Source organism: Equus asinus, chromosome 9 (assembly GCF_041296235.1).
Source record: "Equus asinus isolate D_3611 breed Donkey chromosome 9, EquAss-T2T_v2, whole genome shotgun sequence".
NCBI lineage: Eukaryota > Metazoa > Chordata > Mammalia > Perissodactyla > Equidae > Equus > Equus asinus.
Window position 1 is genome coordinate 37,167,128 of NC_091798.1, and position 13,904 is coordinate 37,181,031.

The window sequence follows — 13,904 nt, forward strand, 5'->3', positions numbered from 1 at the left end:
GTCGGGCTGCATCATCTGAAGGGTTGACCAGGGCTGAAGATTCACTCCCAAAGTGGCTCCCTCACACGGCTGGCGAGTTGGACTGGTTGTTGGCAGGAAGCCTCACTTCCTCCCCACAGGGCTGTGTGACCACCCTCACAACACAGTAGCTTGCTTCCCCCAGAGTGAGCAAATCCAGCAACCAAGGCAAATGCTGCAAAGTCATTTATGACTCATCTCCAAAGTCACACTCCATTACTTTCACAATATCCTACTGATCACACAGGGATCACTTTCCTACTGACCAACTCTACTGATCACATTGGGATCCCCTATTCACAGTTGAAGGGGACTACACAAGGGAGTGAATGCCAGGAGACAAGGGTCACTGGGAGCCATTTTGGAGGCTAGCTACCACAAGAGCCCATTCATTCATCTAACACACATGTACTGAGTCCCTACTGAGGAACTGAGACAAAGCAGTGAACAGAATAGACAACAGTCCTTGCTCTCATGAAGCATCCATTCTAGTGGAGGTCAGAAAGGCAACAGATCTCATCAATAAATAAATTACACAGTGTGCTGGAAAGTGGTAAGTGCTACGGAGAGAGAGAAAACAGGGTCAAGGGGAGGGGGAGTGCTGGAGGATGGGACTGTTGGCAATCTTAAAGGGAAGATCAAGGCAGACCTCACTTAGAAGGCTGGAAAGAGGTGAGGAAACATGCCATGTGTATGGAGGTAGAGTGTGCCATGCACTGGGAACAGCAACTGCAAAGGCCTTGCGGTGGGAGTGTGTGGCGTGTGCAAGGAACAGCAAGGCAGTCAAGGTGGCTGCAGAAGTGAAATAAAAGAGAGGCAGTAGGAAGTGAAATGAGGTAAGTAGCAGTCGGGAGAGCAGAGACCGTGTAGGAGCTTCTAGGCTCTTGTAAGGCTCTGACTTTCACTCAGTGAAATGGGAAGCCACTGGATGGTTCTTAGCAGATAAGAGATATGATCTAACTTAATATTTAAAAAAATCTCACTCTGGCAGCTGATACCAGAATAGACAGGGCAAGGGTGGGAGCAGGGAAACAAATTAGAGGCTCCTGTAAAAGTCCAGACCAGAGATGACAGTAGCTTCTGTTAGAGTGTTATCAGTGCAGGTGCTAAGAAGTAGTCAGATTCTAGATTTACTTTGCAGGTTACCCAGCACAATTAACTCATCATTCTAGGTAAAGATTTAATTTAGGAGGAGCAGCATTTTTTATTAGATCCCAGAGCTGTGGCTATCAAATGGTGCCCTAGGGGACCCTGCAGGTTTTGAGAAGCTTCATAGGGATATGCTGCTAGGAGCTGGAGTGGGACAGACGGGTGGAGCTTCATGTGCCTTAGCCCAGTTTTGTAAGGGCAGCTCTGTGTTGACATGCTTCACTATATTGGGTGGAGGGAGATCTTCTTAAAAAAGACCAGAAACTCCAATGCCCTAAAGGAAAAGACACACAGCACACACACATAAACAATGAAAAAATATACCATTTATAAAACTGAAAGGCAAACTACAGATTAGGAAAAATATCTGCACACAAATAAAAATAGTTTAATATCCCTAATATAAAAAAAAAAAAACCTCTTACAAATTCATAAGAGGACAATTAAGTAAAAAAAAATGAGAAAAGGCATTTTCAAAATGAGGCTCATAATAGTACCTTCTTCACTGGATTGTTGTTAGGATAAAAGGAGAACATATATATATAAAGTGCCTAGCACAGTTCCTGGTACACAATAAATGCTGCCCACCACCATCGCCACCATAACCACTAGTGTTGCCCTCATAACTGCCATTGTTACCACTGCTGCCATTATGAGATGATTATCAGCACCACCACTGTCAGCAACTTCAAGGTGAACCCCAGTCAACCCCGAATGCCAGTTCCAACTCAGCTTCCCCCAAGGTAAATTCCTCACTCACAGTGACCAAACATACATTACCTTTTCATGATTTTCTATTAGGATCTCAATGACAATGTTCTGAAATTTGATATCCATGATGGCTGCTACTGTTTCTTCCTGAGGTCGCAGCAGGGTGGGTCCAAACACCACGCCAAGGTTTGCCACTGTCATCAAATTCTGCTTATGGTTGTTAGCAACACTGAGAGGAAGGAAAAGAAAAGGCACAAATGAGAGAAATAGTGTACAAATAGACAGCTGACACCCCGTACCCTTCCTATCTTTAGGTTCCTCATCCAATAGGAGCCAGAACTTGGGACATCTTCCAATGCCCTTGGAGTCCAAAGAGACTTTTCTACTCACATTTTTGTCTGCCAAAGTTTCAGAGATCTTCAGTGTTGAGGCTATTTTGCTATTTCAGGATGTGACACTCCATCCCATTTCCATTTTGCCTAAAACAACTAACCAACTAAAGCAGCTGCCTTCCAAAATATGAACCTTAGCGCATCTGAACCCCTGCTCTACAAATCCCGGTAACGGCTAATCCCTCTTAGTTACAACTTTTATACCTGGCTGCTGCTTAAGCCACTGTGATTATTAGCATTTTCTCCAGTGCAAATATAAAAACTCTTGATGGCTTTAATACATTTGTAAACATGGCACAAAATAGACCTAATTTTTAAAATGGGCAGATCTGGATATTTAAAATGAAGTCAGGAAATTCAGCACTTCAGGCTCAAACTATTAAAGCCCCATCACATTAAAAATGTGGCTCACCTTAAGTGAAATATGTGGCATAAACAGAAATAAAAACACACTACTGTAGATCCATGTATATGGCTGTGTTTATATTGTCGCTTATACTCAAGTCTAAGCAACACACAGGGGCAGCAATAGCTGGGTTTGAGTAATTTGCTAAACACATATGCATATTTTTAGATAAACAGCTACTCAAAGCACATATCTGAACTCCACACCAGGCCACCATGACCCAGCCATAAAACTTAATTATTCATCTGCTGGCCCTGCCTATAAAAATACACAAATTAACTATTGACAACAAATAAATTAAAAGTTAAGGCCATTCAGTATTGTTAAGAAAATATTAGGGGTTCTCCTAAATCACTTGTTAGAAGAAGGAAACTATTCATTATGAAAAACTGGAGAGAAATTGGGCAGAGATGGCAGTTTGTACAGACATACCTCCCTAGCATTTAGTGCTATTTATACTGAATATTTTTTCACACAATTCTATAAAAGCCTGCACTGTTTCTCTTGTATACTTCTATTTTGTAGGAGGAAAAGAGGTTCTACTGACTTAAGCGCTGGTTTTGACACTGAGCCTTTACTGAAATACTACATCAACCAATTTTATCAGCACATGTGTACCCTTCTATAATTTCCTAGGGCTAAAAGTCTAATTTCATAAAAACTTCCTCCTCTGAAACGGGCATCAAGTGGTTAGAGGCATGAAACTTTAACTGGGGAACAGCAGAGTTAGGAGGACAATTTGCTCTTTGATTGCTAAGCAACACCTGTAGCAAGGAGAGTTGCCACTGATATCCTGGCCTGTTTCTGGTCCACAAGAAAATATTTTACAAACATTTTTTGAGTTCTAGTTGAATCTCCTGATTCTACCCAGAACCACATCATGTTCCTAGTCTGAAAGTGCTAATGCAGATGGTCAAGTTCTCACCCAGCAAGGGAGAAAGCCTTTGGTTCTGTGCCTCAGTCCATCAGCAAGTAACACATATTTACAAGCTGCTTATAACATCACTACTTTCAACATGAGCTCCTGTGTGCAGGAAATGAATACCATGCCCTTATACTTCCCTTCTCAAATTAGCTAAGTCAGTAGACTTACCCCTCTTATGACAAAAGTCCCTTGTGCAAATGAATCAATAAGCTATTTATGTATGAAAATACTTTTAAATTGGAGACCAATATAAAAATACATGGTTTGGATGACGATCATTTTTCACCATCATGCTCTTCAACACTACATCCGACTAAAGCAAGAGCCTCCTAACTAGTTTCCCTGACTAGAATCTCTAGGTTCAGCTTTATCCTGCCTGTCACCACCAGTTACTGTCTAAAACTCAGCTCTGATAATGTCATTCCTCTGCTGAAAACTACAATGGCTTCATACCTCCCTGGGTTGCTGGGAGTGAACACAACGACACAGCATATGTAAAGTGTTTAGCAATGCTTTTACTATTTTGATTGTTCTGGTAATCATGATTCTAAACCCTTGGTGGGCTCCATTATTTTTAGTATAAAGTCCAAACTCTTACAAAACAGTACACCTTTTCCCAGCTCACCTCTAACCCCTCCTCTGCCATCTCCCAGCTCTGGGTCCCTGAGAAAGTGACTCAATATGTCTAAGCTTTGAGTTCTTCACATCTTGAAAAAAAGGGAGTGGGGGGCTGGCCCTGTAGCCTAGTGGTTAAGTTTAGTGCACTCCTCTTTGGGGGCCCAGGTTAGGTTCCTGGACATGGACCTACACCACTTGTGGGCAGCCATGCTGTGGCAGCGACCCACATACAAAATAGAGGAAGACTGGCACAGATATTAGCTCAGGGCAAATCTTCCTCAAGCAAAAAGAGGAAGACTGGCAATAGATGTTAGCTCAGGGTGAATATTCCTCAGGAAAAAAAGGGGGGAGAGGGCAGTTTAGGATGAATAATAGACTTACTTCATGAGGTTGTGCAGATTCAATGTGATAATGCGTAGGAAGTGTGGTCACCATTATTATTATAATTCCCTATCCATTCTCTTTCCCCTTTCACACCTATTTGCCTTTGTCATTCCTCTGCCTGGCATGCTCTTACTCTTCTTTCTTTGCTTGGCAAACCACTGATCTGCCAGGCTCAGCTCCACTGGCTCCCTTCCTTTCTGCAGTCTCTTTCTAGTCTTTCCTTCATCCTCCACCTCTCAATGAAGGCAGAAGTGCTGGCCTGCTCCTGTATTTATTACATGTTATTAACGTCTCTTCTGGTGCCTTGGGATAGAGACTGTGCTTATTTTAGGTGGTACTACCAGTGCTGAGCACAGTGCCTGCTGGCCCAGGAGAAGCACAGGAAATGTTCGCTGGGTGTTAAAAGATGATAGGAGCTTCTGAGTAGACATAAACAATTATTCTCAACATAGCTACTTACTCATAAAACCTCATATTATTACTGATGATTTTTTTGGGAATGTATCTCAACTATCCCAACCTCTCTTTCCAAAGTCTGGAGCTACGTTTTATTTCTCAGATTTAATTAACAAGTAATAATTACTCCGATTTGCAGGCCCCAGTGCCCAAAGGCTTTTGGAAAAAAGGTACAGTAATTCTGGATAAGCAACTCTGAATATAAATAAGCTTGAGGCTACCCAATATAATTAATTTCCTTTTTAATGATCCTTTTTATTTTAGAACTTAAAAAACACATTGATCTAAGTCTTATAAAACTTTTGGGGAAAAAAGCTGCACCTTTCATGACCAACTACCATTATCTTTTGGTACAGTGAAGTAATAAATTGATCTGTCACTTGATTATTACTGCTCACAACTTAGTACGGCCATGTTCATTACTCCAGAATGAATTACTAGTGACTTGAAATCTCAATGTACCCCAACGAGAAAGGCTCAGACCTCAGCCTCTGCTGGCACCAGCCATCTATTACAGCTTGACAAATTGACAGATTTGTAGGAGGGAGGCTGGCAGAGCACTGGGAAGCCTGTCCAGCAGAGGCCACGGGACTCATTCATTAGCGATTAGTGACGTCTATAAAACACCGAGAGCCTGCTTTCTGGCCCGGTAATTGAGCTGCTTGAGCTCTTTCTCACACAGTCCAGAATGTCATGTTGAGTCTTGACTTAAAATCCATACACAATAAAGTTTCTTGTGCATTGCACATTCCACTGGAGGAGTCTCTGATATGCCTTTCAGAGCCCTCAGTCCACATGGACTCTTCCTTGGTGCCTTCTGAGAAAATGGCCAATTCTGCAGGTTTTCTTTGCAGGGTGCAGAGAAACAGTTCCACTTGTGGTTTTAACCTTGTTCCTTTTGCGATCATTGAGAGTTTGCTCTATCAGCTGAGAAGCAGTGCATCTCCTGAGGGGCATGTCTTCAAGGCAGTGTTGGGGCATAGGCACCCATGTTCTCTGCCGTTTCCTCACGAATTGCAATTACTGAAGAAAGAGCATGTTCTAAGGAAAACAGCCTTGACAGAGGGGCCTCTTGCCACCTTTGTTTCAAGGGACAATGGATGGGGACTTGGGATTGATGTGACACTCTTTGAGAAGCAGAAGGAAGCAGATCACTTCCAGATGAGGAAAGTGGGGTGGGGGGGAGTGTTACTGAGGGGAGAAAACAGTAGCCTCCTCCTTTGTCTTTTGGAACCTGTAATGCAGAGACCCCCATGCCGTCATAGGGATTGCATCTGTTGTCCTGGTGTTTAAATGAGAGCCAGAGCTCTGTAAGTGCCAAGCAGTACTTTATAACCACAGACTGGTCCTGACGAACTCCAACAAAACATGAGCCTATTGCTGGGTTTACAAGGAGGTTTCATGTTGAGGCCTAGCATGCCGTGTCAGAAGGCTGAGTCTTGGTTCCACTGGACACAATGTGGTGACAGATTAGCATTATCTGTGATGGACTGAATCAGTGGAGTAACAGCATAGCAGCACTTATCTGCTATCTTTTATCTATTTGCTTCAGCTTCCGGTGTTAAATAATATTAACTTAGACTTGTAGGGTGTTTTAGAGTCTACAAGGGGTTCTGCAACAATGTTTCATGTTTATTTGACACTTACAATAAGTCCAGAAAAGTAGCTCTAAATCTTCTGACAATGACCCATGGTAGGAAATTTATTTTCCCGTGTAACATTTCACTTGTGCATACATACACATATACATAGATAGACATATAGACACAGACACACACAGACAGACAGACACATACACACACACCCACACCCACCCCAGAAGCAAAAGTTTCAGGAACAGCAATTGTGATGAATTCAGATATTTTCTTTCCTTTTTTTTTTCACCTGCTAAATCAATTTCATAACCCAGTAATATGCCATGACCTACAATTTGAAAAGTGCTATTCTAAGTACATAGAGTACCAGTATTACCTCTAGTTTACAAATATGGAAAAAACGGCTAAGGCAGACAATATAGCACAGTGGATGGAGTCAGACAGATAATCCCAGCTGGATGACAGCAGGCAAGTCATCTGGTGTCTCTAAACCTGTTTCTTCACCTGTAAAACAGAAGCAATAATACCTACCACATAAAGTTTTAAGCCTGATTAAGTAAGATTAGGTGAGTAAATCTCACGTGAAATAATGGCTTAATAAGTGACAGCTGCTATTGTTCATGATGGGAGTCAAGGCAGTGGTGACGGTAGTGATAGAAGCAGCAGCAAGCGCCAATTTAAAGCCGCACTGTTAGCTGGTGATGTCATTTGCTACCCTGTCCTGGAACCTCCAGTGGTCTGTTTCTGCCTGGGGCGAGGAGTACTACCTCCTCCACTATATTTCAAGGGCTTCCATTACCCTACCTTTCCGTATTTCTCTTCCTGTTATTCTTTCTTTCTTCTTTTTTAAAAATTATGAAATGCTTCCAATCTATAGAAAAGTTCAAAAGATATCATGCACTTCTTTTCCATCACTTCCCTATAAGCACCTCTGGCATGACAGGAAGAGAGCCTCACAGGAAGTTACAGCAAACCCACCAGACGCGCTCTGCCTTCAGGAGCATCAACTTGCCCCTGGCCTGCCTGGCAAGTCCTCCCCTAACCATCCAAAGCCCACCTCCCTGCAAAGCCTGGTTCCGGACACTCCCCTAACTAGAGGCCACACAGAGCTCTCTCCTCTAAACCATTATGTTCACAGTCAATTCCACGGGACATTTCCACACGGACTGCTGCCTTTCTCACGAGTGCCCCGGGACTGCGGGCTGCATCATGATCTTGGAGCGCCTCCTCTGCAGCACACAGGCAGGTACTGGGGGCCCCCCGGTCATCACTTCTGAAAGTGGTTGAGTGAGTGGGCACCCAGGCTGCAATAAATAGCACTTTTCTTTGTGCTACCCTCTTAGAAGCTCCAAGTTCTGGGGCCAAGAAGGATTAGCTGCAAATAAAGCTGCTGGAACTATACTTTTTTTTGGTGGCTAACCAGGCAAGTTTAGTTTCTCGGGTTGTTAATGTGGTTCCTTTCACCAACTTCAAATTCACCCTTAGTATATAATGGGGAGTGGGTGGGGAACCTCCGCCACCACTGGCTTCATCGAGTTTTCTGCTAAGTCAGACTGTGTGTGTATGTGTTGCCTGGATACCACCTGGGCTTGGCGAGGACTTGGATGGTGCTGAGGAGGCCTCTGCTGAGGAAACCCAACAGAGCCACAAATATAGCTTTGCTGGGCTGCCCCAATGGCTGGCACCAGAACGAGAGTTTAAAATAAATTGTTCTGTGTACTGACTGGGGTCATGCTCACCAACCATATTCAACATCTTTCTGGGAATGGTTATCTAGTGAGAAGTCAGACGGGAAGCTCTGAATAATTGAGGGCTTATAATGGATACTTTCACACAGTGTAATCTTCAAGAGAACCCTTTGAGGCAGGTAGGTAAAACTATCACTACCATTTTACAGATGAGAAAACCGAGGCACTGAGAAGTTAAGTAATTTGCCTGAGGTCACACAGCTATGGAAGGGCAGAGCCAGGAGAGGAACTCAGTGTGGCTGCAGAGCCCACACCACAGCACTCTGCTGCTCCCACACGACTAAGGGTCAGTTCAGCCTAGGCTAAGAGAGGCATTCTTTGTCCTCAGAAAATTCAACCAAAAATGAATATACAGAGCAGTTACACACTTGAGCCTGTGGGGGAAAAAGTAGTGGTTATACTAGAAAAAAAAATGCTGTTCCCTCATTCACCAACCAAATTACTAAATCGGAAGAGAGAGAGAAAGAGAAAGCATTTATGTCTATGAGAGTGATACAGGACTAAATACTGTTACTTCCCCCTTCTTGTAGTGAAAATGGTTTCCTGCTTGACAAAATCATGAAAATGATGAAATATCCTCAAATATGACGGCATTCCATTTGTAGTTGGCTGGCACAGCCAGAGAGCTGCTTCCTAATAATGAAAGAGTGAGTAAGATCAAGAGAGAAGAGTGAATTAAAAGAAAAAAAGGAGGAGGGGCCAAATGGAAACCATGCCAAAATGATTTCTATAGCCCCCCCAAAAAGACAATTATCGCCACACGTGTATCCACCCAGGCTGCACTCCTCCCATCCAAGGATATGAAGCTCTGTGAGTAACTACCAATGTCTTCCCTGCTTCTGATGAAATGTATAAACTGTGTTTCAGGCGGGTAAACATCACTGCTAAGATGTTAAGTACTGCTCAGTATCATATACACACATCAACTTTAGCAACCACTTACAGAGGCCCACTTGGTGTTAAAACTCCTTCAGGAAAAGGGATTTGGGTGAATGCAGAAAAGTTAAGGTACCTCTTACCCCTCTGCATATACCTTGTAGTCTAAAGTGGAGATTGTTCTAAACTCTGAGTGTGCAACCAGCTCTGTCCTACTCTGGTTTCCTCTAATCCAACACCACTACCTGTTTAAAACCCCCCAAAGGCTTCTGACTGTTTTTAATTTGAAGCTAAAAACCCTTGGCATGGCCTACAAGATCCTGCATGATCCAGAAGACCTCTGCAAGCCCATCTCCACCATGCCCTTCTCTGCTCGTTGATCTCTGGGCTAAGCCTCTTTAGGCCTGGATGCCTTCCTTCAAAATGCTGACCCCCCCCTACCGGGGAGGCCCAGCAGCCCCTCTTTATCTGGATCTCTCTTACTTTTCACTCTCATTTCCTCAGAGAGGTCTTTCTGGACACCCCATGCTAGGTCAGGTCCCTCGCTATAACTCTAATTCCTCGTTCTCCTTCCTGCACTTACTGAATTACATTATTATTCACGGAATTGTTGTTGTCTGTCTCCCTCACTTACTGGAGGCTCCGAGAGGACAGGGATGGCATTAGCCTCCCTCAATGCCACATCCCCAGTGCCCAGCACAGTTTGCCCGTATCAGGTGTTGAGGGAAAAAAAAGACAAAAGAAAAAGAAAGAAAGAACACGTGGATGCTTTGAGAGGCCACCTTCCTCTAAGGATCTCAAGGCTCAGCTGCACTAAATGCCTGGTTTAAACTTTCATGTAACCTACTGGTGTCTTAGAGCCTTTGCCAAGCTGGGGACAGTGGTAGGGGGAGTGGCCAGAGCAGTACACCCTGACACTGATGGCACATAACAAACCAGGCGGCTCTCCTTGGCCACACTCTAATCTGGAAGGGATGAAAGCCATAAAATAGTCACAGGGTATAATTCTCATTATTATATGCATTACCTAATATACAGTATATGCTATAGCATAAGCTCACAATATTCTACCAGTCTCCTTCTGATACACTTAAATCTTCTAGGATAGTGTCTCTCAAGTCTTACTTTTTCTTTTCTTATCTGTTTATTTCCTGCTTGCCTTTGAGGATTATTATGAACGTCATCAATAATAACAGCAACTGACATGAACCGAGAACCTACTGTGTTAGGCAGTAAGCACTCCATCAGCAATCTCATTTGATCTTTACAATAACCCTATGAGGTAAGTTCCATCACTATCCCACATGAAGAAGCTAAGGCTTGGAAAATTCAGAAATTTGCCCAGGGTCACATATCAAATAAGTGGTAGGGCTGGAATTTGAAGCCAGGCAGTCTGCAACCTGATTTCACAGCTGTTGCTCTTAAATGCTCTAGTACTATGCAGTATATACTCTGCCACTTTATCTCACTTGCCTCTCTTTTCTACGTAGCCTAATCTTAAAGAGATCATGAATAAAAGGAGAACCTGATTATTTTTAAAAGATGTTTTGAAAGCAAACAAGGATATTAGGCTTATCTCTACACTCCAACAGTATAAAATCCCTAAGCTTTTCTATTGGTAGGAAACTAATCTGGGTCATGGGAATGATTGGAACCCCTCTGGAATAGGCCAGCTTTCAGTAACAACAAGAATTACACTTTTGCTGCTAAGCTGCGTGGTTTTCCTAAATTAGTCACAGTTGTTTAGAGACTAACAACAGGCAAACCTGATTTCTATTTGCTTTACACTGTCTCAGTTACTTGGTTTTGGAATAGTCTTAGGCACATGGAAGGCACATCCCTTCAAACTAGGGGTCAATTGATTAGCTCTCCCCTCTCTGGGCCTGCAGCCGTATTCTGGGTCGCAGTCTACAGTCCCGGATGGGGAAGAACAGCACTCACCTACGAAAAGACCTGCAGACAAGCTGGCCCAGGGAACCCTTCTTCCTGGAAAATTACTTAACTATTTCAAATTATATAACAATCCATTCTAAAGTCCAATGTAACTATCATTTTCAGAGCATTTTACAGTTTTAAAAGTCATTTCACATTTATTATCACTGATTTATTTATTTTGAAGCTTATGTTCTCAAATCTAGAGAGAGAGCCAGAGCATAAAAAGAGGAGGTATAAAAGCTGCATATATGCATGCCAACCTGACGTCACCAAGTGCTGCAAATGCACGCGTTTCTGTTGGTGGCAGCGCTTCCATCAATGGCTCAGCCTATCACCTTTAGGCTAACACTGTCTAAAAAGGCAGGCCATGGAGAAGTTGCCTTAGGACTTTCTACCCAAAGAAGGAGGTACAAGGTGACAGATGCCAACAGTACAGCATCTATTTTTCAATTACCAAATATTTTTGAATGCCTGTTATGTGCCAGGGACTGCTTGAAGTGCCATGGATGCAGCAGTGAACAAAACAGACACCCTCCAAAATTCCTTGCTTTATGAAGCATACATTCTTTGGGGGTAGCACAGACAATAAGCAAATAAAATACGTGGTGGAAAGGGAGCACTGGGGGACTGCTTGCAATTTTAGACAGGGTGGTCAGGGAAGATGTCAGTGAGAAGGCATGCACTAGCAACCTGAAGGAGAGAAGGAAGCAAGGCACATGGATGTTTGGGAAGAGAGCTACAGAAGGGCAAACAGCAGATGCAAACGCCTAAGGGAGGAATGTGCGTGGCATGTTGGCAACACCAAGTGAAAGTCAGTGTACCTGCCGCAGACTGGCAGACAGGAAAGAAGTCAAACAGGCAAAGGATTCAGGGGCCGCAAAGCCTGTAAGACTTTTGCAGGCCACTGTAGGAGCTTTGTTCTCCACTGAATGAGATTAAAAGCAATGAGAAAATTCTGATCAGAGGGATGACATAATATTAGTCACCCCCTCTGTAGACTCAGAAAGGTCTCAACTATTAAGACTTAAAGGCTCAAATTCCATGGGTTCCTTAACTTTCAAAGAGAGATATAAGAACTTTACAAACTAGCATAAAGCCCAGAAAGAGAATTCAAGACATGCAAAAACCAGAATACAGCACTGTTCATATTTATTTGAGTACTAAAACGTGCTGGGCACTGTGCCTTTCACCTATGTCTACGCTAACATGGTAGGTCTCTGAAACCATTGCACATTTTCCCCTTAGTCATCGTGCTGACATGGGCAGCCTGGCAGAAGGACAGAATGCTTAATCAAACCTGCACTGGAGGCCTAGTGTAAGTAACAGCTCCTGGGTGCTAGTTACCAGTCACCCACAAACAGCACCAATATTAAACATGTTGAGTAAACATTTATAAAGCCCATTGAATTTAACCATCTTAACAATCTTTAGTTAAAATAAACAGCAGTCTTCTTAAAGCCAGATTCATATGGCTAGTCCCATTTTGCAGATGAAAGAACAGGGACAAAAGGAGCCAAATCAAAGGTTAAGGAATTGGCCCTTCGCCATGTGGTTTAGCTCCAAAAAGAACAGCGGCTCTGAGACTGAGCAGTCAGAGGTCTTCACTTCCTGTGAAATGCAAACCTCGTTTCTGCTTCTATGGAAATGACCATAATCCCTTCTGGAGGGAGAATCAGGATTCCAAATCCACAGACGGGATCAAGGGAAATGTTACAGTGAGAGAGATTCACAGATTGGTAGAGGAAGAGAGAGAGAGAAATACGCACACGCGCGCGCACACACACACAGAGCCTGGGTAATGTCTCCTTTCATGGAGATTTTTAAAATAAGGGAAATAACCCATCTCCCTGGCATATTTTTGAAAAGAAGTGTACTTTCACCCCAAAAAGGAAACAGACAGAAAAATCACATTCCTTGCCATAAGTCTGAACCAAATTGAGAGGCTAAGGTTGAAAAAACTGACTTTATTTCAAGGCCCAATGTACCACAATGACTGGAATTTATAAACCTACATGGGCTATCACAGAACTTTTGAATTACATGTGGATAGTCAATTAATAGAGAAAAACAATTATTTCAAGATATCATGAAAGTTCATGGCTCTTCATGTACAAGAGCTGACACCCCATGGAAAAGTTCTGGAGATCAATTAGTACTACCAATGAAAGATGAAATCCCAGATCTCTAACTTCCATGAAGAATACCTGAACACAACACCGACATTCTATATGTTTATGTATCTGATGCTAAAGAATAGAATTCTTTAAAAAAAAAACACCACACTTTCCACAGTCTGCAAAAGTCAGAAAAAGACCTAAGCGGATTACACCTTAATATATCTCCCTACTCCTGAAGCTCTGTGCCAACATCTCCTAGCTCCTTGCTGCACTAAATTATCTCCTAAAATTTCAATGTAAGTTCAAGCCCAGCTGAAACAACAGTTTATCTTATTTATACATACAAAATACCTGTGTTTATATATAGTGATACATGTTAGAATAAGGAGTGAACATACAAATCCTTCTATTCATTGCCTTAATCACAAAAATAGATTCATCAGGGAATTATGCCAATGGAGTTCTTACTTTAACGCACACAAGGCAAAACCTGATTTATCCTCTTCATAGGCAGCACAAAACTGGAAAGTCACTGAATTCTGCTACCTTGGAAGCAGATTATAAAACAAAGTAC

At 42.8% G+C, this 13,904-nt stretch overlaps 1 protein-coding gene across 3 annotated transcripts in view; it reads right to left on the reverse strand.

Moving 5' to 3' along the window:
* The window catches only part of ARHGAP26 (Rho GTPase activating protein 26), a 417,310-nt gene that overhangs the window by 109,804 nt on the left and 293,602 nt on the right, over window positions 1-13,904 (reverse strand). For all 3 annotated transcript variants that reach the window (XM_014850273.3, XM_014850275.3, XM_014850274.3), the window contains exon 18: window positions 1,948-2,107. In XM_014850273.3, coding sequence (XP_014705759.1) covers window positions 1,948-2,107 — 160 coding nt within the window. The remainder of the gene's footprint in view (window positions 1-1,947; window positions 2,108-13,904) is intronic.